General features: G+C 47.6%; 1 protein-coding gene across 1 annotated transcript; it reads left to right on the top strand.

Moving 5' to 3' along the window:
- ALDH2 (aldehyde dehydrogenase 2 family member) lies at positions 1–27,750 on the top strand. Its single transcript, XM_027857367.1, has 13 exons — positions 1–189; positions 13,371–13,475; positions 15,265–15,405; positions 15,583–15,662; positions 17,139–17,250; positions 20,237–20,365; positions 21,004–21,117; positions 22,559–22,661; positions 23,300–23,484; positions 23,851–24,015; positions 24,352–24,509; positions 24,989–25,103; positions 27,288–27,750. The coding sequence occupies exons 1-13, from the start codon at positions 76–78 to the stop codon at positions 27,318–27,320; spliced, it is 1,554 nt and encodes a 517-aa protein (XP_027713168.1). The 5' UTR covers positions 1–75; the 3' UTR covers positions 27,321–27,750.

Raw genomic sequence — 27,750 nt, 5'->3', positions numbered from 1 at the left:
TGTTTCACGCCCGTGGTGGACAGACGGGGTTCTTGAGCTGCTCGTCTCCGACCTCCGGCCTCCAGCCTTCGCAGCATGCTTCGGGCCGCAGCCCTGCTCGGGCCCCGTCTGGGCCGCCGCTTTCTGTCCTTGGCCGCTTCGGCCACCGTGCCCACCCCCAACGAGCAACCCGAGATCTTCTACAACAAGGTGGGACGCCCCCCGCCCCCGCCGGCCTGGGTGCCCGCCCCTACCCCGGGGACAGGGGGCGGACCAGGCTGGGGGAGCCCAGAATGCCCGCCTGCACCCCTTCCTTCTTGTCCCCGGGCACCAGCTTGTGTGCGGCTTGTTCGGCACCCCACGCCTCACTCCTTTCTCCTCTGCTCCCTCTTCCGTGCCCCCTCCAGCCTCTTCTCCCTGGTGCACCCTCTTCTCTAGACCCCAAGCCTTCTTTTTCACCCGTTCTTCCCTCCTCTCGCTCCTTTCTACCTTTCTCCTGTGCTCTGCACCCCATGCCTCTCTGTTCCCCCCTCTGCACCCCATGTCTCCCTTTCCTCCCTCTCTACACCTTAAGCCTACTTTTTCTTCCCCCTGCACCCCATGCTTCCCTTTTGTACCCCTCTGCACCCCATGCTTCCCTTTTCTTCTCTTCTACCGCCACAGCACCCCACACCTCCCTTTTCTTCCCCTCTGCACCCCATGCTGCCTTCTGCCTCACTTTTCTCTCCCTCCGGTCCCTCTTCCTGCTCCTCTATACTTCTCCACTTACCCCCTTTCTTTCTTAACTCTCCCCTCCCTAGTCTGCCTCTTCCCTGACACCTCTTTTCCACCCTTCCTCCTCTCTTTCTCTGTGGGCCTCCTTCTTTCCAACCCACCCTTCCTTTTTCTTACTCTCCTACTTTCTTCCCCAGCGCTGAGCTCTGTGCCTGGTACATAGTAGGTGCTTAATCGTGCATAATGACTGACTTCCCTTCCTCTGTTCTCTCTTCTCCCTGCCACTTCCTTCCCCCAACCTTGATTACCTCCCCCACATTTTTTGCACCTCACCGTTAATTTTCTAAATTTCTAATTTCGCTAATTTTCTTCTTTCTTGGTGTTGTGCTCTCTGCTCCTTCTTACCTTCTCTCATCCCAGCCTGAACCTCTTTTCCTTTCACTGACCTGGGCCTTTCCTCCTCACTCCCAATGAGGCTTCTCCCATCCTCCCTACCAGGACGTCCTCCTCTTTCCCTTTCACCCTCCCCTGTTGCCCTCTCTGGATGTCTCTTCTGTCTTCCTTCCCCCTGACCCCTGCCAATATCTTCCCTGAACTGTCCCTTCAGGGTGATGGTAGAGGGATAGAATGCCTTACTTCCTTGAAGACCTGCTCTCTTCCTCAGTTTCCTCATCGGTCAGAGAGAGGGGGATGGAAATTGGGCTAGCTGGTCAGCAGAGCCCATTCTGGTAGGAAAAGTCTGTGATTCAGAGCCCCCCGGGGTTGTTCCCCTCCTCTTAAAGCCTCTGGCTGATAGGTGTCTGTTTATCTCCTCCTCAGGCAAATGTCTTTCATCTCCTTCTTGAGAAATAGAGCCTCTTTGGACCAGGGCTTGAGGACAAAGGAGAGGCCACCATCGTTAGATAATGTCCACCAGAGCACCGTTCAGCAGGTGGTGCTGCCACCAGATTACAAAGTGTATCAGGGTCAGGAACCAGAAAGGGAAAGATATCAGGGAGTAACTACTCCCCCAACTAGTCAATATTGACCTGGTTTGCTGTGGGAACATTTCATCCTGTGCTGTACCTGCCCACCTCTCTGAGTTCCTTTAAGTCCTAGCTAATATCCCACCTTGTTCAGGAGACCTTCGCCAACCCCTCTTAATTCCAGTGCCTTCCCTCTGCTAATTAGTTCCTATTTATCCAGTATATAGCTAGTTTGTAGTGGGCTCCCTCCCTTACATTTGCGTGTAAGCTTCCTGAGGGCAGGGACTGTCATTTTGCCTCCTTTTGTATCCCCAGAGCTTAGTGTAGTGCCTGGCACACTGTAGGTGCTTAATAAGTGTTTATTGATTGATCTCTGAATCACCAAATTTCAGAGTTGAAAGAAGCCACATATATTTTGGTCCAAGAGACTCCTCTCTAACATCCCTGATATCCAGCCTGTCTCTAGGGATGGGTACCCCCTTCCCTCCACAGGAAGCCCGTTTCCCTTTTGGGCTATCTGTAATTATCAGAAAGTTCACAGGACCATAGGGCCAGAGATGGGAGGGACCTTCGAGGCCATTCAGTCCAACTCCCTTTGTTTCACCAATTTAGGAGCTGAGGACATGTCCTCGACCACACAGCTAAAGTCAGAGGGATTTGAACTCAATATCTCAAGCTCCAGAGTCAGCCTTCTCTCCACTCTATCATTCAGCCAGAGGATCCTAGATCTAGGACTAGATCTAGAAGGATCCTTAGAGTCTAACCCCCTTATTTTATAGGTGGAGAAACAGTCTGAGAGAGGTTAAGTGACTTGGTCAGGGTCACACAGCTAGGACGTATCTGAGGCAGCATTGGAACTCAGGTCATCCTGATTTCAAGCCCACTGCTCTATCCACAGCACGATGGACATTTTGGGTGGGTTTTTTCCCTCACATTATTAATTTTTTAACATTCACTTAAAAAAAAATGAATTCCAAATCCTTTTTCTCCCACCCCTCCCCCACCCATTGAGAAGGCAAGCCACACAATTCCTTTCTGTTCATAAAAACAACAACAAAAACCAACACCCCCAGTGGATTAACAGCTCAAAGCCCTTGAGTAATCAGAATCTTGTGTTTTCAAAGAGGAAACATCATTGGGTTCTCCGAATTATGTTATTGAAGAATGGGCTACTCTGACCTTTTGTTCTCTTAGAAAACTTGGACCAGCTTCAACTTTCTTTAGTTGGGATTGATAGCTGGGCTCTGAGTTCCTTCTCCGACAGTCCTTCTCTCCCCCCTCCCCCCACTTCCACTTTTAGTCTGGGCAGTTAATTAGTGAGGGGGAGAGGCACAGAGAGGAGCCGCTAGTTTGCATCTATTTCAGCACATCACAAAATAGATGAGGGCCAGGAACCCAAAAGGGGAAATTGTCAGGGAATAAACTGCTTGTTTCTCCCACTGTACCTAGTTGCTTTTATCTTTCTGGTTGTACGGTCTTCTGGGGCAGGATAGAGAGCTGGCTTCAGTCTTCCTTCTGACACCCACTGGCTGTGTTCACCTCTTGGGGAAGTCACCTCTCCAACTAAAATAATAGATTTCAAAGAAGGTGCTGATCTTCTTTGGGAGAGTTTGCTTCTTTTGGGAGATTTCTCTTACACAAGAGCAGCCCCTAATCAAGAGCACCTACTGTGTGCTAGCCAGTCAATTGACAAGCACTTCTGAAACACCCATTATGTTCTGGATCCTGTGCTAGGTTCTGGAGAATACAAAAACAAAAATCTAAAGAGTCCTGACCCTTAGGAAGTTTGTTGTTGTTGTTGTTGCTTTTTGCATTCTATGGGGGGAAGCATATCTGGATGAGTTTCAGGGTCTTGCACATTTCTCCTGCTTGCTGACACATGATAGGATTACAGATTAACAAGTGGGATAGAAGATCAGAGGTCATGGGTTCCACCTCCCTCTTTTTAACAGCTAAAGAAATGGCAGACTCAGAGAGTTTCATCAGGTTACCAAGGGTCATAGAGGGACTGGGATTGGAGCCTACTTTCTCTGACTCCAAATCCAGCCCTTTTCTTTGAACTCCACAAATTAGAAAGGCAATAAATCCATCACAAGCCCCAACTCCTTTGTCCACATTTTTTTTCCTTTCTGAATTTTATTGGAAATTGAGGATAGGGTAGGGATAGAGTCTAGTTTTTTAGCTTTTACACAGTTGAGTCGGTTCCTTTCCCTGTAATTAGGGTTTAGCTATTAAGTTAACAAACTGGGGTCTGGACCTTCCAGTACTTTAAGGATTCTGTGATTTTACCCTCTTAGGCCCTCCTGCCACCACGTATGCAGATCGACAGCTTTCCTGGCCTTCCTAGATGGTTTAATTAGCTACCCACTTCCAAATAATCCCTCATCTGGTGACCCACCAAAGCTTTTGGCCTTCCACTCACTTCAGAATCACAGGAGTTTCCAGTTAGAAGCCCTTATCTGGAGAAGAATTCCTTCTATAGCAGTTGAGTCAGACTCAGAAAGGGGGTAGGTGGGAAGTGAGCTATCCATAAAAGATCCCATATTGACTTAGTTTTTATTTTGTTAAATTTTTCCTAATTTTTGCTTGCCCTCAGGAGTGTCGTGAGCTGTGTGTCTGATGCCTCAGGTTTATAGCATAACCCATAAGTGGACTTCATGGAATAAATCTCCTTAATAAAAAGATTGCTTCTGTAAAACTTGGACTCAGTCAAAATGCTGAACTTGAGGACCTGAAAGTCTACATGTGGCCTGGAGGCCAAAGGTTCCCCACCCCTGCTGTAGAGGCACCATGGATTGGAATCCCACCAGTGCCATTTAGTACTTTCATGACTGTGGGCAAGTCAATTTACTTTTTGAGCCTCAGTTTCCTCATCTGTAAAATTGCTAGGAGGGAAGCTCAGGACCTCTAACTATCATCCTCTGATTGACCTCCTGAAGCAGAATCATTCTTATTGTTAGGAAGATGTCTTTTTTTCTTACATCAATCAAATTTGACTGAAATGCCCCACCCATTGTTGGGCCAAACAAAAATGACATTAATTAAATGCTTATAGGGTTTCAGGTTAGGGATTAAGAGACAAAAACAACAGTTTCTACCTTCAAGGAGTCTCTCAGTCCACTGGGTTTGAATTCTACATTTATTTACAACATGTAGATGTGTATGCGAGGTTATTTGAGTAGGGAAAACCATTAATAGTAGGGGAGTGCTCCTCCCCCCCATCCTTTGCAGAGGTGGGGAAGTGGGGGCAGGGTAGGTGCAACATTGCATATAATGTCAGATTTTTTTTGATGTATGAATCAGTTTTGTTGAATTTTTTTCCTCTTTTTTTTCTTTTTAATTCTTTGATATAAGAGATGAGTCCTTGGGACTGGGTATTGGGGGGATACTGGGGGAGAATTAGACAATATATAAACAAAAGATCTTACAGATCTCTCAAAAATAGTGGGGGGAGGGGTTAGCCAGGAAAGGCTTCCTGTAGGAGGTGGTACCCAAGCTTTGAAAGATGCTAAAAATAATTCTAGAGATAGAGATGAGGAGGGAGTGAATTTAAGATATGAGGTATGGCTTGTACAAAGATTTAGTGGGAGACCCTAAATGCACAGAGGCCAGTCAGGGGCACAGAAAGTGAGGGGAGTTAAGTGAAATGAGACTGGAAAAGTCTCTACCTAAGGTGTATGTGTGATACCTCCCTGAATTAGAAGGTTGGAGAAATAGTCTTTTTTTCTAACAAATCCCAGAGAACTGGAGACTTTATTCAGGTCCTTGCTTAAGTCAGTATTAGAAAGAAAAAAAAAAGTTGTGTAATTTAAACAGAAAAATGTAAAACAGTGTGTCATCACAGTAAGCTCTGGCTCTTCTGCCTACACGAGTAAGCTGGTGGTTTTGACCCTCAGTACCTAGGACAGTGCCTGAGACTCAGGTGTGAGTAATGTTTAGAGTCAGCAAGGTGGCCCCTGGCTTGGAGTCAGAAAGACCTGATTTCAAACCCTTCCCCAAACACAGATGAGTTTGATGGGCTCTGAGGTCCCTTCCAGGTTGGAATCTGATTTTGTGTGATCCCAGGGTTCTTACAAGCCCTCCATTATGTTCTCTCGCCTGACCAGGATTGTCTGTACCCAGAGTCCGCCAGTTCTTTACAAGAAGAGCTCGAGTTCTAACATCAGCCACCTGAACCAGATTCTGATCATTGCTTCGATATGAGTTATTATTTAACCTCTGTTTTTTTACCCCCTCAGAATTAGGGGGCTTCAGATTTGGGAGGGCCCATGGCCCCGGGCTAATTCAGCCCCTACTCAAAAAGAAATCCCTGCTCTAGCCTGCCTGATGGAGTGGTTGCCTAGCCTTTGCTGGAAGACCTCCACAGTGGGAGAAAGAAGTCTGCAACACCCCCCCACCCCCACCCCCTGGGTGGCCTGTTTGATTTTCAGATAGCTCTATTGTTAGCCACTTTCCAATCCTAAAAATGCTCCCGGGCACCCATTGCATCTGGTTCTGCCGTTTGGGGCCCTGTTGAACAAATCTAACCCTTCACAAATTCGATGCCAGCTCTCGGGTCCCTTTCTTCCTCCATCTCTTCATCTCTTTCTACTTTCTTCACTTGACAGCAATCATTATACAAGGTTTCCTATAATTATCTGAATTGTTTGTATTTTTTCCTTTTTTAAAAAAACAGATCTGTTTTTCTTTCTTTCTTTCTTTTTTATCCCTCCTGATTTCGTGGTATAGGGAAGACGATGAAGGAACTCCCCATCAGTGCACGGTCTAGTCTTAGGAGTCACTTTGAGCGCTGATTGGATGTGAGACTTGAACCCAGATGTTTCTGACCGAGGCTGGCTCTCTGTAGGACCACATACACTGTGCTACTTCTGTTTTCCCTTACACTATTACATTCCTAAGACCACAGCTTGTGCATTCATTTCCCTGCCCCTTCCATTTTGTTGTAAGGGTGTGATGGGGGTGGCTTCTCTCATTCCCAGCTCAAATCCTACCTTCTACAAGAAGCCTTTCCCATGCCCCCTCCATATTGGTGCGTTCCCTCAGAGATTATCTCCATTTTATCCCGTCGATAGCTTGTTAATACAGAATTTTTTGTTCATTATGCCCCCATTAAACTGAGCTTCTTGAGAGAGCAGGGACTGTTTTTGCCTTTCTTTGCATCCCCAGAATTTAGCACAATGCCTGGCACATAGTAGGTGCTTTAATAAATGCTTACTGACTTGACTTGGGAAATAGTGCTCCTTTCCAGACGGAATTGGGTTCTGACCGAGAGATAGCTGAGGAATTGTAGGATGATTTTGAAGGTGGTGTTGATGAGGTAGAAAGGAGTGCTCCAGGCAGATGGAGGAAGCAGGATGCAGGATGTAAGGTATGAGATAAGATGCAGGGTGTGACCAGCCGGAAAAGTGATCAAAGAAGACTATGCCTTGAAGCCCCCCACTGTGGACTAACTTTATGCTTTCACAAAGTGCCCCCAATGCCAGAACAACTCTTCCCCTCCCCTCTCCTATTCTCTTTACTTATCTGTGTGATAAAGATACCTCCGGACTACCTGAAGTCCCAGGCATTTTGGAACCAGGCTTGCTCCTCCCACTCTCTTGTCCCCTTTCCCCCCATTCCATAAAATTATATTTAAACCATACCTTTAACCTGCCTAAGAGCCTTTGCCTCCTTCGGGAAGCAGAGCCTGCTGCCTGTGCTCTGTCTCTTCCACATGGGAGCAGGTCTGCTTGGGTGCATCACCCCAATAAATGCCTTTCTTTAACTTGGGGACTGAATAAATTCTTTCAGTACAATAGGACCCACACGTCTATTCCTCATCATTTCAGGCAGCACTCCAACATTCTTGGGGTCCACTGAACTTATCAGTGTGGTAAGTCTGGAACATTTTAGAAGCTCAGAGGTGGGACTGTTGCTAAACCCTTTGGAGAATAGGGCCATCAGTCCTCTCTGTATGAGCTCTTCAGGAAAACTGAGGGTATGTGCATAGACCCTCTTTCTTTCCTTATTAGCCCCTGTGCCTCTATTTGGGGGCCATCCTCTGTCCAGGTCAGGAATGAATTTTTGGGTAGCTGAATCTTGATTTACTCACTTTGAAAATAATCTTATCCCCACGGCCTTAGGGGAGCACACTTGGGCTGGCTGGGGTTGGGGTGGGGGGAAGGCTTCAGCTTGTTTTAGCCTTCTGTTTGGAAGGCAAATCTAGGAACAATGGATGCAAATTGCAGATTGATCTCAGGGAACTGTCCCTTGGTGATTTATGTAAATGAGAATAATGTCCCGAAAGCCTGGAGAGGTCACCTGGAGACCAGTTGTAAAGGGCCTTGAAAGCCGAACACGGTTTTTCTGTTTGATCCTGATGGGGGCTAGAGAGAGCCCAAGGTGGGGGTGTGTTCGGAGTGAAGGGCGTGACGTGGACAGCATGGTCTGTGCTTTAGGAATATCGCTTTGCAGGTTGGGGAGGAGAGGTAGACGTAGGGCCAGTCTGGGGATTCTTTTTTTTTTTTAAATTTTTTATTAATTTATTTTGATTTATCAATAATCACTTCCATATGCTTTTGAGTTTAAAATTTTTCTCCCCCTTCCTCCCCACCACCCTTCCCAAGACGGTGCACAATCTGATATAGGTTATACATTTACATTCCTATTAAACATATTTTCACATTAGTGATGTTGTAAGTAAAAATTAAAACCAATAGGAGGAACCATCAGAAAGAGGAAACAAAATTCAATAGAAAAGAAAAAAAAATTAGCAATTCAACTTCCATAGTTCATTCTTTGGATGTGGATAGCATTTTCCATCACAAGGCCTCTGGAGATGTCTTAGATCCTTGTATTACTAAAAGGGTCAAGTTTATCAATATTAGTCATCGCACACAACGCGGCTGTTATCATGTACAACGTTCTCTTGGTTCTGCTCAACTCAGCATTATACCATACAAGTCTTTCCAGGTTTTTGTGAAGTCAGCCTGTTCATCATTTCAGTCTGGGGGTTCTTAACCATCCCCAGCAGACCTCTTGGGCAGTGTCTAGTAAAACCTATGAATGGACTCCTCAAAATCAGGTTTTTAAATGCATTAAACCAAATGAATAGCGTTACAAAGGAAACCAATGATATTGAAATAGCTATCAGAAAGTCTATTTTTTAAAAAAATGACAGTGGATAGAGCACCGGTCCTGGAGTCAGGAGGACCAGAGTTAAAATCTGGCCTCAGACACATAACACTCACTAGCTGTGTGACCCTAGGCAAGTCACTTAACCCCAACAGCCTCACCAAAAGACAAAACAAAAAAAAAAAACCGAACCCCACATTAAGAACTAAATGGCTTCTAACCTAAATGACTTCTGACTTCTCTTCTAACTCTATGATTTTGCTTCCTGGAACTACATTTTAATGTTAGGAAACAGTGCCAGCCCATTGCTTGGGTCTTTCGCTAAGATTCCATTCTTTTCGTTTCTAAGCTGTAAGGTTCTGCATTGGGTCCGATCAGTATCTTCCCACCCTTCTATTTAGCAGCCCAGAATCCTAGTCTGGAGAACTTCCTGTGAGTTACTTTTCAACCAACAAAATAAAGCTCTCTTGACAGGATCTGTTTATTTTTGAATTCAACTCTCTCTGCTCTGTCCTGGCATGAGGGGTGGAGATCAGAAGACGGAAAAGTATAATTGAGTGTTGGGGGTGGAGTCTGCCTTTGGTTCCAAGCGCTTTGGACCAAGGACCTTGGAATCCCCGGGAAGGTTCTGATCCCATTGTCTGAATGGTTCAAATGTTTACTGGGTGGGACTTGTTTAAAAAGATTAAAGTAAAAGAACCACCGAGAATGACTCAGCATGCCCAAAGCTTAAGACTGCAAATGGGTATCATTTGGTGACCTCTTTCTAGCTCTTTACAGCAAAGTCCACCCTTGAGTGAGAACCGAAGGCCTGAATTTTGTTGGTGTGGGTGGTTTCCCTCAGGAGATTCAGGCCAACCTGTCTCCATGACTTAGCATTTTGTGGCTCCAAGCTTTCAAAGGGCCTCTTTGAACTAGGCTAAGTTGGCTCTCAACATGAGCCAGGGGGTGGGAGTGGAGAAATCTCATTGGATCCTAGGCTGTGGTGAGAAGCAGAGCCTCTGGGAGGGGCTGTGTTCTGCCCTGACAAGAGGAATGGATTTGGCATCAGAGGATGGGTTCAGATCCCTGCTTGGCCACTTGGCACTTACCTGGTGGGGTCCAGTCCGTCCACTCTCTGACCCTCAGGTTCCTCCTGGGTCAGAGGAAGACGTTGGACAGGGCTGGACTTCTGGCTCCAAGTTGGTGGTGCTGAGCTTGTGGGTGAGGAGGGCACTGCCAGTCATGTCCTCTGTCCTTGAGATACACTAGGAGAGGAGAGGGCCGGGCTTAGCTTAGACAGTGCAGACTGCCTGCCGTTGGGTTCATCTGTGCTCAAAGCCTTCCCAGGTGAGGTGGATCCTGCCAGAGCAGGGGCCCTGCTGGCACCAGAAGATGAGGAGTGGGAGGGGAGATGTGAAGAATGCATTTTAAAGACCTTGCCGGGTTTTCTGGGGTGATGTTGCTACATCTTGCTGGGTCAAAGGCAGAAGTTCTGATGATTCTGGTGCTAGGTCAGTGCTGGCCATGGGAGCCAGGGTGGTCTCAGGTTGGACGCAGTGACCTCTGAGGTCTGTATAAAGTCTTCCACTTGGGAATGGGCATACAAGCCGAAAGAAAGACAGTTCCCGCCCTCAAGGAGCTTATGTTCTAGTGGGGGAAGCTGAAGGTGGCTTGGGGTGAAGGCAGTACCCAGGGCAGGGGCATGGTGGGAGATTCCAGAGGAGTGCAGCCTAGTGGGAGATGAAGAGATGGCTGGCCCAGGTACTGTCCTGAGATGGGATGGGGTGTGATGTATGTAGGAGCCTGTGCCAGGCACTTTAAGTGCTGGCCTTCTTTTAATGGTTTGATAGATCGCCTTAGCTTCCTTGGCCCCTAGGTAGCACAGTGCACCGAGCACCAGGTCTGGAGTCAGGATGAGTCCTCTTCCTGAGTTCAAATCTGGCCTCAGACACTGACTAGCTGGGTGACCCAGGGCAAGTCACTTAACTGTTCTCCTCGGTTGCCTCATCTGTAAAATGAGCTGGAGAAGGAAATGGCAAATTGCTCCAGGATCTCTGCCAAGAAAACCCCAGTGGGGTCATGGAAAGGTGGATAGGACTCAAAATGACTGAACAACAATTATCTTCTTTTTTCTGCTCTGACCTTAGTAAAGCCCTGTCGCTAGTCACTGGAGAGTACTTAGCCCCAAAGACTCTTTCTGTTGTGAAATTTCCTTTCCCATTCTCTGATGTAGAAATCCTAGCTCACAGAGCAGGCCGAGCAAACATTATTGTATAATGCTGAGAGAGCGTGAAACCCTGAACTTGGCTGGGGATGGGGCCCTCCCTGTGTGAGTAACTTTGTTATCTCAAACCCTGGGCTTTGCACCAAGGGAGAGCCCTGCCCCCCCAGGTGCGAATCTTTGACTCAGGCTCGTTAAGCAAACAGTCCAGCCCAACCCCCCAGCGTGTTCTGAAGAAGGACAGATGTGGGGAAGAAGGGAGGGTGAGAGGGCAGGACAGTTATAGAGACAGCAGTGGAGAAAGTATGGAAAGGGATCCATCCTGGACCAGAAGTCAGGTTCAAAACCTGCCTCTGATACTCAGCTATGTGAGCCTGGGTAATTACTTCATCTGTAAAATGGGGATAACAGGGATATCGGCAAAGCGGCATGGTGTGGTATATGGAGAACCAGAACATAGTTGGTAAGACCTGGGTTCAGGTCCTGCCTGAGAGGCATGCTGGCTGTGGCCTCAAGCAAATCACTTAACTTGTCGATGACCTGGACAACTCTCTGAGACTATGAATGGCAGACAGAGATGGTGCCCATCTACATTTATCTGTAGGCTGAGTTTCCTTACCCAGGGACTCCTTATACCAGTGACATCAGTCAAGCAGCATTTATTAGGCTCCTACTATGTGTGTCAGGCACTGGTGATAAAAAACAAAAACCAGGCCCTGCCCTCAAGGAGCTCCCAGTCTAATGGGGGAGTCAACCTGCAAACCGCTACATGACAACAAGACAGAGATAGGAGAAATTGGGGGTAGCCTCAGAGGGAAGGTACAAGATTTTTGTTGTTGTTTTGGTGAGGCAGTTGGGGTTAAGTGACTTGCCCAGGGCCACACAGCTAGTACGTGTCAAATGTCTGAGGCTGGAGTTGAACTCAGGTCCTCCTGACTGTAAGGCCAGAGCTCTATCCACTGTGCTGCCTAGCTACCCCCTGGGAAGGCAGAAGATTAAGGAGGACTGGAAAAGGTGGGGGGAATGGGGGACTGGGGACTGGGTGTGTGAAAAACAAGATGTCAATAAAAACTTAATATTTTTTTTTAAAAAAGGGCTTAAAAATTTTTTTTAATTAAAAAAAAAAAGGAAAGGCACCTTATAGAAGGTGGGACTGAATCTGAGACTGACAGGAGTGTGGGAGGTCGGGATGAGGAGAGAGAGTTCATTCCAGACACGGGCCAGCCAGGGGGACGTCACCAAGGCGGGAGATAGAGGAAAGGAGGGAGGCCTGTGTCACCCGATCAAAGGGAACTTGGCAGGGAGTCGGGTATAAGAAGACTGGACAGGTTATGGAGGACTTGAAAAGCTAGACAGGATTTTTTTATCTGATCCTGGAGCCACCGGAGTTTATTGAATTGAGGGGGGTGACATGCTCACAGTGCCTAGAGGCAGCTGGGTGGTGCAGTGGATAGAGTACCAGGCTGGCGTCATGAAGACCTGTGTTTACATCGTGCCTCAGACATTAGCTCTGTGATCCTGGGTGAGTCACTTAACCTGTCTGCCTCAGTTTCCTCATCTGTAAAATGGGGGTAGTAACAGCACCTATCTCCCAGGGTGGTTGTGAGGATCAAATGAAATAATAATAATTATTATTTTTTAAGTGCTTAGCACAATGCCTGACATATAGTAGGTGCTATTGACACGCTTATTCCCTCCCTTGCGCCTTCTGCTGGAAGGCTTCAGGTACAGGCTGGATCACCACTTGTCACGGAACCAAATTCTTTTTCAGGTTTTTATTGCACTAGTTCAGGGGATCTTAGACTCTTTTTTTATGTCCTGGACCTCTTTGCAGTCTGGTGAAACCTGTGGACCCCTTCTGAGAATAATGCAAGGATTAGAAAGGAAACCAGTTATCCTGAAATAGAGCTAGAGATGTCAGTTTTTCCTAGCCAAGTTCACGGAGTCCGTTAAATCCATTCACAGACCCCTTGGAGGTCTCCAGGTCTAAATGGAGAATACGTTCCCTTCTGACTTGGAAATTCTGCAGTTCTAGAGTTTGGGACAAAATGGCCCCAGGGCCATTATCTTCCTTCTCCTGAGCTAAGGACAGTTTCTAGCATGTTGTTCTGTGACATTTCAGTGTCTCTGCTGAGGGTTTCCCTTCCCTGGCACACTCGCCAAATGCAGTGATGATCTCTCTCTCCCCAGATTTGACCTCTGGGGTGGTCAAGCTGACGCCAGTTCAGGTCTTGTCCAGGTGCCCCTTCCATTCATGGTGCTTCATGGTGGTCTCCAGTTAATAGCAAGTCCCAAAGCTTAAAGGCTCAGTGCTTGGCACATGGTAAATGTTTAATTAAATGCTTGTTGATTGACTGACTGCTGGAAAGTTTCTTTTTTTTTTCTTCCTGTGGCAGATTTTCATAAACAATGAATGGCATGATGCTGTTAGCAAGAAGACTTTCCCCACCATCAACCCATCCACCGGAGATGTGATCTGCCAAGTGGCCGAGGGAGACAAGGTACTGAGAGCCTCACCCTGAGCAGATAGCAAGTCTGGAATCTCTAAACCAGGCCAGGACGTGCTTTGTTGGCTCCCTGTGTTCTTTGCGGGAGCAGAGAGTGAGGGAGACCTGGCACATTTCAGTCTCTTCTAGAAAGACAACCGTTTTCCTTTTGAAATGTGTATCATCTTACTAGTTTCTCTTTCTGAGAAGGCGGGAGGAGGCGGAGATGTGAAATCCCAGAAATGTATTTGTCTTGAGCCTTCATTGTTATTATTATTTTGAAAGTTAAAAAAAAGTATGCTTCAATCTGTATTCAGACACCACCAGTTCTTTCTGTGGGGATGGATAGCATTTTTTTTTTTATAATTTAAAAATAGATACCGGTAAGACTGCTCATTCCCACTCTGATTTTGAAAGGGCAATAGTGAGGGAGAAAAATCTGTGACCCTATCCTTAACACCTGAAGTGTTTGTAGAACTAAAGATTAATTTTATTTACACATTTAGTGAGCAGAAATGCTTCAGTCAACAATTTTGTATTTACTTATGTGTTGTGAGGTGATGTGATAAGCTGGCTTTGGAAACTGGAAGGTCTGGTTTCAAGAAGTCCAGCCTTGGAAACCTTCCGGTTGGGTGGCCCTGGAGGAGTCACCTCACCTCTTGCATACTAAGATTATAAAATGGCAAAGCAGTAGAGGAAGTTTTCTCATTGTCTATTTCCCCTTCCCCTCTAGCAAAAATTCACATCTTTGAGTTTGAGTTTGTGGAGAGAAGATTGGGGAGCTATATTAATTGTACAGTTCATATACATGTACATGGCATATGTTTTAAGACTGGATCAATACATATTTATTATTATTGAGATTTATTGATACTTTTTTTTACACCATGTTATTTCCCTATATACTATACCCCCACCATAATGCCCTTCCTCATAAGAAAAAAAAAACAACAGCGCAACACTGAGCCGCCACACGTTAGACACGACCATCACAGTTTGTCATCCGTGGTCTCTCTCCACCCTTCCAGCTCTCCGGAGAAGGAGGGAGGGAGGCCTTATCCGCTGTCCCCTGGAATCCATATTGAGCATCCAAGTTCATCTGAGTTGATCTGCCTTTGAATTTCACTATTGTTTACATATTGTGGTCATTGTATAGGTTGTTTCCTGGGTTTGTTTTCTTTGTTTTGCATCCGTTAATACAAGTCTTCCAAAGTTTCTCTGAATCCATCAAATTGGTTTTGTCCAGTAATGATTCATTATGTTCACACGCCATCCTCCGTCCAGCTATCTCCCCAGTTGATGGGCAGGCATCCCGTTTATGTCCACATTTTATTGCCACCATAGACAGCGCTGCTGGGAGGGTTTTGTCGTGTATTTGGACCTTTGTTTCAGTCTTTGCCTTGCTTAGATCGATAGGTATTTATTGTGCATGCCCAGGATTTGGGGATGAACGCATATGGAGAGAAGGGTATGGAATGGTAGAAAGCGTCAGATGACCGGGATTCAAATCCCACCTGTGATTCTTACTGCCCTGGTGACCTTGGACAAGTCACTTCTCTCACTGTAAAAGGAGGGGACTGGACCCGAAGGCCTCTAGGTTCTGTTTCAGCTGGAGATCTACGATCCTGTAGGTCTCCTCATCTTTGTGTTTCTCACGTAGCTCATTGGCAAATAAGGGACATGTATTGGCTGGCCCCTCGAGCTAGAATCCTGTGAATAGCAGTCCCTGGTCGGTCCCCTTCTCTCTACGGTCACCATCATCATCGTGCGTAGACTGAGGGAGGGCCTGGTCTTTATTTTCCAGGCAGATGTGGACAAGGCGGTAAAAGCCGCAAGAGAGGCGTTTCGCCTCGGCTCCCCGTGGAGGAAGATGGATGCGTCGCAGAGAGGACGGCTCTTGAACCGATTGGCAGACCTGATCGAGAGGGACCGGACTTACCTGGCCGTATGTGCCCCTCCCCTGCATCCCTGCCCTCCCTCCCTTCCACCCAAATATACACACCTGGCGCCTGCTTCAGAAGCCTGTGTTAAGAGGAGGAGTCTGTGGTGACCAGCAGGTGTAGAGCCACGAGGCACGAGGCACGTGCGCACGCAGAGACTGAACGGGCTTTTCTTTCCTCAGACGCTGGAGACCTTGGACAACGGCAAACCCTACGCCATCTCCTACCTCGTGGATTTGGACATGGTTCTCAAATGCATTCGGTAGGTACCGTGGTTCTTGTGCTTTGTGCTTCTAGCTCTGAAGAGGAAGGTTCTAAGGAGACCAAGACGGTGTGGGGGAAATGGAGTCACTGTGGTACTCTCTTTAGGAGTTACGGAAGATCATGTGTGTGTGTGTGTGCATATATGTGCGCATGTGTGTATATATACATGTATGTGTATTATGTGTACACATTTATGGATTTATACATACAGATTTATGTGTATGTGCAATATACACACGTGTATTTGTGTGTATTATATTTTGTTTGTTTTAGTATATATTTTTAAATACACATATCTAAAATACATAATTCTAAGAAAGCAGTAACATCTCACGGATGTCATTTTAACTTTTCTTTCTCCTCAGTAGAATGCAAGGCCCCTTGGGGGTGGATCTGTTTCATTTTTCTTTTTGTATTCTCACTGTCCAGCATGGTGCCTTGTGCCTAGAAAGTGCTTGTTAAATCGCACATCTTGTTTCACTCTCACCGACACGGTGTTTCCTCTTACTAGTTCTGAGAGGAGGAAGGGGGAGGAGAACAATCCACCCTTCAGAACAGATGGGGCAAATGGGGGTGGGCATGCTTAAGTCAAACACACACATGTGGATACACACATGCATACACATGCACACGTGTATACACACATGTACACACACATATACACACATAGGCACACACATATCCCTCTCTGCTCCCTCTCTCTTCTTTCTCCTTTCTCAATCTCTTCCCTCTCTCTTTTCCTTCTTCTCTCTCTCCCTCCCCTCCTTCTTTCTTCTCTCTCCCTTCTCTTTTTTTCTCTCCTCTCTCCTCTCCTATGCCTTATCAATGAGCAAGCATTGATTAAATGCCTACTCTATTTACATAAAACCCTGAGGATTCAGAGAATGAAATAAACCCCGCTTCTGTGTATGAACATTACTTATCGCAAATACAAATGACAGACAGTGCAGTGTTAGCAAATTGAGGTTTGGAGTCAAGAAGCCTTGGGTTCGAGGCCTGCCTCCGACGTATTGTAGCTATGAGACCCTGGGCAAGTACCTTAGCCTTTCACTGCGAGAGGCAACACTCAGATGACCACGGCTTACAAGGGGTTGTGATCTGCATCAGTGGAGGTAGTGTCTGCATCCAGAAGTTACTATACTCATGAAATCTGGGTCTTTCCCTTCCTTACCCCAAACAAGAAGGTTGCTCCGAGTTTCCTCATTACTTTTCCTGTCTTTCTTTGACCCCTTCCCCACTGGAGCGTAAGCTTTTGGAGAGTAGAGAGTATGTTTGCTTCGTGTTGTTTTTGGAACTCTGAGTATCACGTCTTGTGTTGGCTGGGTCTTCCAGGCCAAATCTTTAGCTCTTCCTGCTGTGTTCCCAGGGAGTGAGCCAAAGAGGAAGGCTCTTTGAGAAGTGGGGGATTGAACCTGCTTGCTCTCCTTTGTGTGGGGCTTTAGAAGGCACGAACTAAACCCACTGATGTTTTCAGGTATTACGCGGGCTGGGCTGACAAGTACCACGGGAAGACCATCCCCGTGGATGGAGGTTATTTCAGCTATACACGCCATGAGCCTGTTGGGGTGTGTGCCCAGATCATTCCAGTAAGTGATGTCTCCCTCTTCCCTCTTCCTGCTGCCTCCCTCCCTCCCCACAAATCTGAATGTTGGCCTGGTGTCCGCTTACCTGAGCTTTCCCTGGAATGAGGCAGAAAAACCGAGCAATCCCATTGCTCCGGAAGGCAAGGCTACACGGGGTCAGCCGCAGCAGTGGCTGCCATTGAGGAAGGCTCCCATTGAGGTCATCCTCCTATGGTTTGTAGTGGCAAGGAGGCACCAAGATGGTGCCACCGAGGGGCAAGCAGTGGCCGGGACTGCCAGGCTAGAAAGGCTCCACGGATGGGTCTGGTGATAGGTGGTGTATCCGTTCACATCGCCACCCTAGTCAGTCTGCGGTGTACACGACTGAAAAAAGTGCTTCCAAAAAAAAAAAGGGATATTTTCAGGGCCTCTACCTGAAATTACCTGGCATTTATTTTGTATGTATTTCGAATGTGTGAGATGCAGCTTGGCGCAGGGCATGGATAGCTGATCTTAGAGTTATCGAGATCTGAGTTCAGATCTTGCCTCTGAAGCATCCTGGCTGGGGCTCTTCGTGCCTTGGGCTGTTCTCTGAGGCTCTGAGCCCAGAGAAGGGGCTCGCCTGTGCCGGGCATAGGGACTTTCCTAACCCAGGAGGCCCCTGTGCTAGTGGAATCACCAGTCTGGCCTCTAGCCCTTTATTTTGAATATACTGATTTTTTTTATTTGGATCAGCCTGTGGTACCACCACCTACAGGAAGTCTTCCCTGACACCTGTGGTAGTCAGCAGGTACTTACTCATCTGGATCACCCATTTCCATGCTGGTTCCCTCCAGGGAGGGACTGTTTGTCATTTTGTGTTTGTGTCCCCGGGGCCTGGCACACAGTAGGTGCTTAATGACCGCTGGCTGCCTTTTGGACACTTGACTCTGGATGTCTAGTGGATATCCTAAACTCAACATAGCCCAAACTGAGCTCATTATTTAGGGCAACACCATCCTTCCCGCCCCCTGGCTTGTAGCCTAAGCGTAATCCTCAGTTCCTTGTTTTCTCTCACCTCCCAGATCCAAGCTGTTGCCAAGGCCTGATGATTCCTCATCTGCAATGTCTTTTCAATATACCCCCTTCTCTGCTCTGACCCTGCCACCCCCCAGGTGCAGCCACTCATCCCTCACCCCTCTACTACAGCAGGAGCTGCTGGGGGGGTCTGTCTGCCTCCAGTCTCTCCCCACTTAAGGCCATCCTCCATTCAGCCACTAAGGTGGTTTTCCTAAAATGCAGGTCTGATCATGTCACCCTTCCACTCAGTTATCTGCAGGGGCTTTCCAGTGCCTCCAGGAGCAGTTACAAAATGCCCGCTCCTACCTCTCCAGTCTTCTCACACCTAACTCCCCAACACGGCCTCTTAGGTCCAGTGACCTGGCCACCTGGATGGTCCACGAACAAGACTTCTGATTCTGAGTCTTTTCACAGGCTGTGAGCAGCATGTGTGGAGAATGCTTGTCTTGCTGTGACACCTTTCCTAGGCCTCTTTAAAGCTAGTGCCTTTCCTCAGGGATGACCTCCCAGTTACATTCATTCATTCTCTCCCTCTCTCCCCCATCTCTGTCTTCCTCTTCCCCTCCTGCCCTCTCTCTCCCCCTCTTCCCTCCCTCCTTTTCTCTGTCTCTCCTTCCTCTTTATCTCTCTCCCTCCCTTCTTCCTTTATTCTCTCTCTCCTTCTCTCTTCTATTTTTCTGTCTCCCTCTCCCTCCAACCCCCTTCTAATACTCTCTCTCTCCCCTTCATCTGTCGCTGTCTCTTTCTCTCTATGTGTGTATAATATATGTACATATGTATGTATGTGTATATATACATATGTGTACACATGTTTACATATTTTCTCAGATTTTGTCAGTACGTGGTTATTTCCCCAGTTACTTAGCTGAGGCCTGGCACATAGTAAGGGCTTAATAAATAAATGCCCGTTGGCTGACTGGTCTGGCCCTGCCTGGACAAGTCCAGAGGAGCCGGGTTGCCGGTAGTCTCCGGTTTTCTCAGGTACAGCATCTCTCCGAGGCCCTGGTTGCCAAGCGTCTCACCTTCAGGCCGGGTGTCCAGGCACAAGAGGGTTTACAGGTTCTCTGAAGGGTACCAGGCTAAGTCGGCAGAAGAGTTTTGTACAAAGCCACAGAATAATTCTAGGCGTCCCCTGCTGCCTGCGGCCAGGCTGCCCCTCTGCCACGTGCTGCCTCTCCCGCCTGTGTGCCCCTCTCTCTCTGGGGCTGAGCGGTTTAGATCCCTCTGCAGGACGGAATGGAAAGTGCTTGTGACTCAGGGCTTTCTCCTGTCTTACTGTGTCCCTCAGATGGGCCTGGGGCGAGGTCCCTCGGGCGAAGCAGGGTTGGGGAGGGACTTAGGGCTCTGGGAGGGGCAGCCCGGCCCAGTCTGCAGGTGGTGGCGGCATGTTGGAGTTAGGACGGCCCTGTAGTCTTTCCCTCAGTGGGGTAGGAGGGTGGCGTGGGGGGCTGGCTCCTGGCTTTGTCAGAGAGAGAGGGCTCACGCCAACGGAAGGACAGACCTCTGGGCCCGTCAAGCCAGCGGATGACCGTACTTGGCAGTTAGCCGTTCCCACTGGAATAAAAGCACTCCAGAGATCAGTTGATTGACAAATATTCAGTAACACCTACTATGTCCCAGGCATATACAGAGGAGGAGAAAAAAGGACCAAAAGCAGCCCCTGTCCTCAGAGAGCTTCCATTCTAATAGGGGAGACAACATATAAATAATAGCTAGGTGGTGCTATGGATAGAGCGCTGGACCTGGAATCAGGAGGACCTGAGTTCAAATTCAGCCTCAGACACTTCCTAGCTGTGTGACCCTAGGCAAGTCACGTCCCCCTGTTTATCTCAGTTTCTTTATCTGTAAAATGAACTGGAGAGAGAGATGGCAAACTACTCCAGTGACCTTGCCAAGAAAACCCCAGATGGGGACACAGGAGTTGGAAATGACTGAACAATGTCTCTTCTAGTGGAACTTCCCCCTGCTAATGCAGGCCTGGAAACTGGGACCGGCCTTGGCCACGGGAAACGTGGTCGTGATGAAGGTGGCCGAGCAGACGCCCCTGACGGCCCTCTACGTGGCCCACCTGATCAAGGAGGTGAGTGCCACGGCTCTTCTTGGCCCTTTGTCTCTCTTTTAACATTGTGATTGTATCATTAGTCTCCATGGATTTCCTCTGGATTATCTCCCTGTCTGGAAACCTGTCTGGTTTCCCATTGTTGTGGGCCATGTTATCACACCCCATTAGAATGTGAGCCCCTTGAAGGCAGGGACCATCCATCTTTGCCTTTCTTTGTACAATGCCTGGCATACAGGAAGCGCTTAACAAACGCACGTTGACTTCTCCTCTCCCCTTCCTTTCCTTTCCATCTGTCCCTGCTGCAGTAAGTGACGGAGCCACTGGCACAAGTCCGAGAGGGGAGTGGAGGGAAGATGGTGTGATTCATTCACAAACGTTGATTAAGCCCCTGCTTTGTGCTGGGCCCTTCAGTGAGCCCTGAGGTCCTTTCCAGCTCTGGGGTCAGGATCCTGCGGCTGAGCAGAAGGGGCTCCCCCCAAGCCCCATGTGGGCTAAGTCGAGACTTAGTCTCTTTCTGCCTCGTGCCGTCCTCTTGCCCTGTTGGCTTTCGCCTTTCTAAGAAGAGGGGAGAAGCCCCCTGGGGCCTTTCTGGGCCTGGTGGGGGCCCTCTGCACAGAGAGATAACCCCACCCATGCCCTTGGCTGTTCACACCCAGGCTGGCTTCCCCCCTGGAGTGGTCAACATCATCCCCGGATACGGCCCGACGGCTGGTGCTGCCCTCGCTTCCCACATGGATGTAGACAAGGTGGCATTCACTGGCTCCACCGAGGTAAGGAGTCCCAGGGACGGCGACGGGCAGCTCGGCCGCTAACTGACAGGTCCTCCCTTCTTGGGTGCCCTCGAAGAGGGGCTTCTGGGTAACGCTGGGGGTGTGGCACCTCCTTTGAGAAGCTGCTGCTTCAGACCGTTTCTTAGAGTGAGAATAAAGAGGTCTGGAGCATGTGAGTTGTGGGAGATAGACCAGGTCGGAGCAGCACTTTTAAAAGCATGCCGGCAGCAAGCATTTATTAAACACCTGCTATGGGCACCATGCTGAGCACTGGGAATGCAGCGACAAGAAGAAAGACAGTGCCTGCCCTCAAGGAGCTTACCTTCTAATGAGGGAAGACCACACACACAATGGGAGGTGGAGGGTGGGAAGAGGCAGGGGATGGTGGATGATATATACATCCTGAGTCAAAGGGACAGCCTCCCCAGCTCCAAGACACCATGTTTACTCTGCCTTAGAGGCTGCTTCTCAGTGGATGGGAGGAAGTCTCCAAACGGAGGGGGTCTTGTCCACTAGCATTTTATGCTGTGGGGGCTCAGCATGGCCTTGGTTGCTGCGTGGCCAGCTGGATTTCCCACAACTGTGGGGAAAAAAACCTTTTTTTTTTTTCCTCCTCAGTTGCATGTAATAATTGGGTAGCCAGCTATTAGTGTAGGAATGGGGAGGCACAGAGGGAGGTGGCGGGGGAGCAAATTCCAATAATATATTCCTCAAGACTGCTGATGAAGCACATGTCCCTTCTTTTGGCAGACATGGTAGTTGATGTGGAATGACGTGGCAGAACTTGCCCTGGGTCTGGAGTCAGGAAGACCCAGACACTGTCTGGCTGTGTGACCCTGGGCAAGTCACTTTGCCTTAAAAGACCTCACTTCTCTTACCTGTAAAATGAGGATAGCAATAGCACCTACCCCCTAGGGTTGTTGTGAGGCTCAAATGAGATAACACTTGGAAAGTGCTTAGCACAGTGCCTGGCACGTAGTAGGCCCTATATCAATGTTAGCTATTATTACTATAGAAATATCAGCACTTAGCACAGTGCCTGGCACATAGTAGGTGCTGTGTAAATGCTAGTTGTTATGATGTTAGCTTTTAACTAAGGGCTGGCTGACTAAACAGTGCCCTGGAGTCTGTGATACTGGGTGAATCCCTTCCTTTGCAAACCTGTCAGGGAAGGGAGGTGAGTTTCAGCAAGGATGGAGAAAGTGAGGAGTCTGGCTTTTCTTAACTCATAGAATTCCAGTTTGAGTGTTTCCAGGGAGCTCAGAGACCATCTGGTCCAATCCCTGGTTTTACAGATGAGGAAACTGAGGCACAGCCATGAAGTCGCTTGCCTAAGGTCCCATAGGAAGCAAATAACCAAGGGAATTTGGAGCAGTGTCTGCTGCCTTGAATACACAGTGGCCCTGGCTCGTAGACCCTAATGCCTCTTCTGTCTGCACAGGTTGGGAGCCTCATCCAGGTAGCTGCGGGAAGCAGTAACCTGAAGAAAGTGACACTGGAGCTGGGCGGCAAGAGCCCCAACATCATCCTGTCTGATGCCGACAGTAAGCCCTGCGGAGGCTGGGGAGGGGGTGCCCGCGTCCCCAGCAGGCACGGTGGTGCTTGCGTAGCTTTTGTTAAACCTGATGTGTGACTTTATTGGTATAGGGAACTCCCAGGTGAGGAAACTCCCTCCACCAACACAGGTTGGCACCTTCTTTGCAGCTTAGGGCCCAGAGCCCTGAGGAGTTCTGTCACTCGTCTAGGGTCCTACAGCTGCTCTGTGTCCAAGGTAGGACTTGGACCCAGGTCTTGCTGACTGCAAGGCCAGCTCTTTACCCACTGTGCCATACCACCTTTTACCTTGCACATCCTAAGTAGGAATAAAGCACAGCTAGGTGGCTTGGTGGATGGAGCACCAGGCTTGAAGTCAGGAAGACCTCAGTTCAAATCCAGCCTCAGACACTTCCCAGCTGTGTGACCCTGGGCAAGTCACTTCACCATGTTGGCCTCAGTTTCCTCATCAGTAAAATGAGCTGGAGAAGGAAATGGCCAACCACTGCAGTATCTCTGCCAAGAAAACCCCAAATGGGGTCACAAAGTAGGAGTAAATGTGAGTTGAGTTAAATTGCCCGGAGGGGCGCCAAAGTCAGGAGACGGACACCTGGGGAATCTCACCTGTTTCCTGTCTTCCTCCCTACAGTGGACTGGGCCGTGGAGCAGGCCCACTTTGCTCTGTTCTTCAACCAGGGCCAGTGCTGCACTGCTGGCTCTAGGACTTTCGTGCAGGAGGACATCTACTCTGAGTTTGTGGCGAGGAGTGTGGCCCGGGCCAAGGCTCGAGTGGTGGGGAACCCCTTTGACAGCCGCACCGAGCAGGGGCCTCAGGTGCGAGGGCCAGTCTGTTCTCTGTGGGTGTACCTGTGTGCGTGAGCCTGGGGGAGCGGAGTCCAGGGGCAGGGGAATGCGCCAAAGGCGCCCTTCCTGAATGCTGGCTGTGTTTAGGATTCCTCCCTTTTCTGTCTATTTGGTTATTTTCTTTTGTCTGTCGTGGGTTGTGTTTCATAAGTAGTCGGTCAGTTGACGTTTATTAAGCACCTACTATGTGCCAGGCGCTGTGCTAAGCTGGGGATACAAAAAGAGGCCGAAGACAGTCAGGAGCTTACAGTTTAATCTGAAATGAGGCCCAGTTCCCTCTGATAACCCAGGCCAGACTCAGGGAGCTGGGACCGAGCTGCTCTTCTGCCCCCACAGGTAGATAAAGAACAGTATCAGAAGATTCTAGGCTACATCAGTTCAGGGAAAGATCAGGGAGCCAAGCTGCTGTGTGGAGGGGGCCCTGCTGCTGACCGGGGCTTCTTCATCCAGCCCACCATCTTTGGGGACGTGCAGGACAACATGACCATCGCCAAGGAGGAGGTGAGCCCCGCAGCCCCACTGGCTGCTTTCTCCCCGCAGAGGGGAGAGGAAGGTCTCAGTCGAGCATTCTGACCCATTGGCTCATCTTGGGTTGAATGTTTAGCCTGGAGGGGAGAAGATCTGGTGGACGGGGCGTCGGAGGGTTGTGGCTGCTGTCCCGAAGTAACTAGAGGCCTGGTCACGGGGACAAAGGGGGATCGGCTTGTCTTGCTTGGGCCCAGAGAACGTGGTGGGTAGATGTTTCAGAGGGGCAGATTTTGGCCGGATGTCAGGAAAAACTCCCAAAGATAGGAGCTGCCCACAGTGGAGCGGCTAACCCCTCTGTCTGCCCCGCAGATCTTTGGGCCGGTCATGCAGATCATGAGGTTCAAGACCATTGAAGAGGTGGTGGAGAGAGCCAACGATTCCAAGTATGGGCTGGCTGCAGCGGTCTTCACCAAAGACCTGGAGAAAGCCAACTATCTCTCCCAGGTGCTGCAGGCTGGCACAGTGTGGTAAGGAGCTGACCCGACCCCCGGACAGGGAGCTAACCCGGCATGCATTGATTGAGCACCTTCTGTGTACCGGGCCACCCTTGAGTGTGGCAATATTGTAAAGACCTCCAACTGAGGAAGACCTTAGAACTCTGATCAAGGCGGTGACTACCCACCGTTGTGGGAGACTCTTGTTGGAACATGCGTGCCCCCTCCTGAGGAGAGGTCATGGTCTCAGGGCGCTGTCTGAGAATTGGTTTTTGGGCATGGCCAATGTGGGAATTTATTTTGCCTGACACATTTGTCACAAAGGTTTTGCTTTTCTTTCTTTTTCAATTGAATCAGGAGGGAGAAAGGGTGGATTTTCATTGAAAACAATGTAATTTAAAAAAAAAAAATCCCATGAACACCACTTGAAATGGAGATTGGGAGAGCAAGAAGCTTCCACTGGGAACTGTTTTTGAAACTTTGTTCTAAATTGTTAAATTTCTAAATTGCAGGATAAATTGCTATGATGTGTTTAGCGCACAGAGCCCATTTGGAGGCTACAAGATGTCTGGGAACGGGCGAGAGCTGGGCGAGTATGGCCTGCAGGCGTACACAGAAGTGAAAACTGTGAGTATGGGGCTAACTCTTAGGAGGCCTATTTACCAAGAATTATTTTACCTTCATCATATTCAGTTCCATTCATTAGGCAATTCTTGAACTCCTGTTTAGTGCTGAGCATAACGCTGGGGATACAAAGATAAAAAATAAAAATAGTCCCTGCCCTCGAGCTTACATTCTAGAATGTTGAGTAATTTTTTTTTTTTGAAGCAATCAGGGTTAATTGACTTGCCCAGGGTCACATAGTAGTAAGTATCTGAAGGCAGATTTAAACTCAGGTCCTCCTGACTCTAGGGCTGGTGCTCTATCCACTGCACCACCTAGCTGCCTCATATTCAGGGATTCTTAACTTTTTTTGTGTGTCCTGGATGGACTCTTTTGCCAGTCTGGGGAAGTCTATGGAGCCTTTCTCAATCATATGTGTGTGTGTATATATATATATATATAATGTATATATGTATATATATGTACATATATATGATGTGTGTATATATATATATGATGTGTGTGTGTGTGTGTATATATATATGATGTGTATATATATATATATATATACACTTTTTTTTTTTTTTTTTTTGCTTTGGCAATGGGGGTTAAGTGACTTGCCCAGGGTCACACAGCTAGCAAGTGTCAAGTGTCTGTGAGGCCAGATTTGAACTCAGGTCCTCCTGACTTCAAGGCTGGAGCTCTATCCACTGTGCCACTTAGCTGCCCCTCAATTGTATTTTTAAATGCATAGAATAGAATAGACCAAATTACCAAGGAAACCAATTATATTTAAATACAGTTATCAATATATTTTTTAAAAAAAACAAGTTCATAGACCCAGGTTCAGAAACCTGTGGTCTAGAGAGAGAATTAGATAGCTGTTTACATTGTTCTGGACACAAATCAATTCAAAATATGTACCAAGCAGTTTTGGGATTGGAAGGATCTTACCCAATGGCCTTGGGTAGAAAGCAGCATCTCATGTGAGTCGTGAAGGGACCTAGGGATTCCCACAGGGTTTGGTAAGGAGGCAAAGGGTTTCAGACATGGGGAATAATCTTTGCAAGGCTATGGAAGAGGGCAAGAATGTTATTATGTGCAGGAGATAGCTTAATTCCCTCTGAATCGGCTCAAATGACTCTTTCCATGTTTCTCTGAAATCTTTGTATTTTTTGTTCCTTACAGTGCAATCATATTTCATTATACTACAGTATCCCATAGTTTGATAGTCATGTATTCCCCAGTGAGAGGGCACCTTACTTGTTAGTCACCCATTAGTCAGCTATTTAACCCATTACTGTATTTGTTCTCAATCACCATGAGTTCTAGTATAATCCAGGAGTACGTTTGAATATTATTTCACCAATTAATTAACTTAGAGCCTCCAACCCAGTTTATTAGATATTTAATAAATCAGAAAAACCTTTCCCCATAAACAGTTGCTTATCTATAAGTATCAAAGCTCCAATCTTCCAGCATTAGCTTCATTAAAAATTACAGTTTATACAGTTTGTTAACAGCATAACCCTCAGAAACCCAAATAAACAAATATTTAGAGTATTTTAGCTGGTTGAAGGATCATGGTTAGAATGAGTTCAAATCCTCACTCGATCTAGCTGCAGATAATGTCTCTTCATTTCTGAGAGCGTGGTCCTGCCTCATTTAGTTCATTCAGGAGCTAAGCAAAGTCTCTTCTCAAGAATTCTTTTCATTTTCTTCACAAGATAAAGATCAAAACCGCTCTTTCAAAGGAAAGAAGCCTCTCCATCTTCTTGCAAGATATCCTTTGAATAGTCTCTTCAAACCAATAGTTACAATTTTCCATTTCCACAACATTGCATTTGGCTCTTAAAACTACAGTTAAGTAAGTATAGCTTTGCTCGGAGAGGCTTTTGAAACAGGTGTTATTCTAGGGGACAACAGAAATTAATGTTTAACTCCACATTCCCTCTGTTTGATTTAAAAAAAAGTTTTTTTGATGTCTTTTATTTTTACGCAAGTTATTTCCATGTGGAATACCTGCCCAGTTGTGTCCCTTGCAGGCACAATGAACCATCTTGGCGGCATGTACAGTATTCCGCGCCCTCCCTCTTCTCCCAGGAAAGAAGAGGGCCGTCTTTCCTTATCTCCTCTCTGGGGTCAAAATTGGGCATTATTCCACATTCCCTCCTTTTAAAACTTTCTAACTCTTTATTCTATTAAAAGGTCACCATTAAAGTTCCTGAGAAGAATTCCTAAAGAAGAATGTGGGATTTCCCCAACCATGCCTGCCATTGATGTTTTGATTAGATTGGGATTAGAACCTGGACCACGAAGAGTGCCTCTGTAGAGAAACAATCAAAAAAGCTTGTGGAATGATAGGGTTCCATGGTGAGGGGAAAATACTGTATTTTTTAATTGCAACGACATTACAAGCTATGGGTGAATTTTTTATACCTGAAACATTTGCATACGTTGGCTCACGTTCTTATCGACATTTTGGCACCTTTTTTTGCTTTAGGGCTAAACCTTATTAAAAACCTTCATACCTTTGCTTCTTATACAATTTGTTCTCTCTTAGAAGAAGACCCAGTGCCCTCCATGGCACGTGTGCATGTACGCAGTGAGATCACCTATGTAAAGTGCCTTGTAAATCTTAAAGTGTCATGTAAATCTTTGTATAGCCTGA

The sequence above is a fragment of the Vombatus ursinus genome, unplaced genomic scaffold, assembly GCF_900497805.2.
Source record: "Vombatus ursinus unplaced genomic scaffold, bare-nosed wombat genome assembly UNPS02012122.1, whole genome shotgun sequence".
Lineage (NCBI taxonomy): Eukaryota > Metazoa > Chordata > Mammalia > Diprotodontia > Vombatidae > Vombatus > Vombatus ursinus.
The sequence above is the reverse complement of the archived record's forward strand: the minus strand, read 5'-3'. Positions and strand labels throughout refer to the sequence as shown.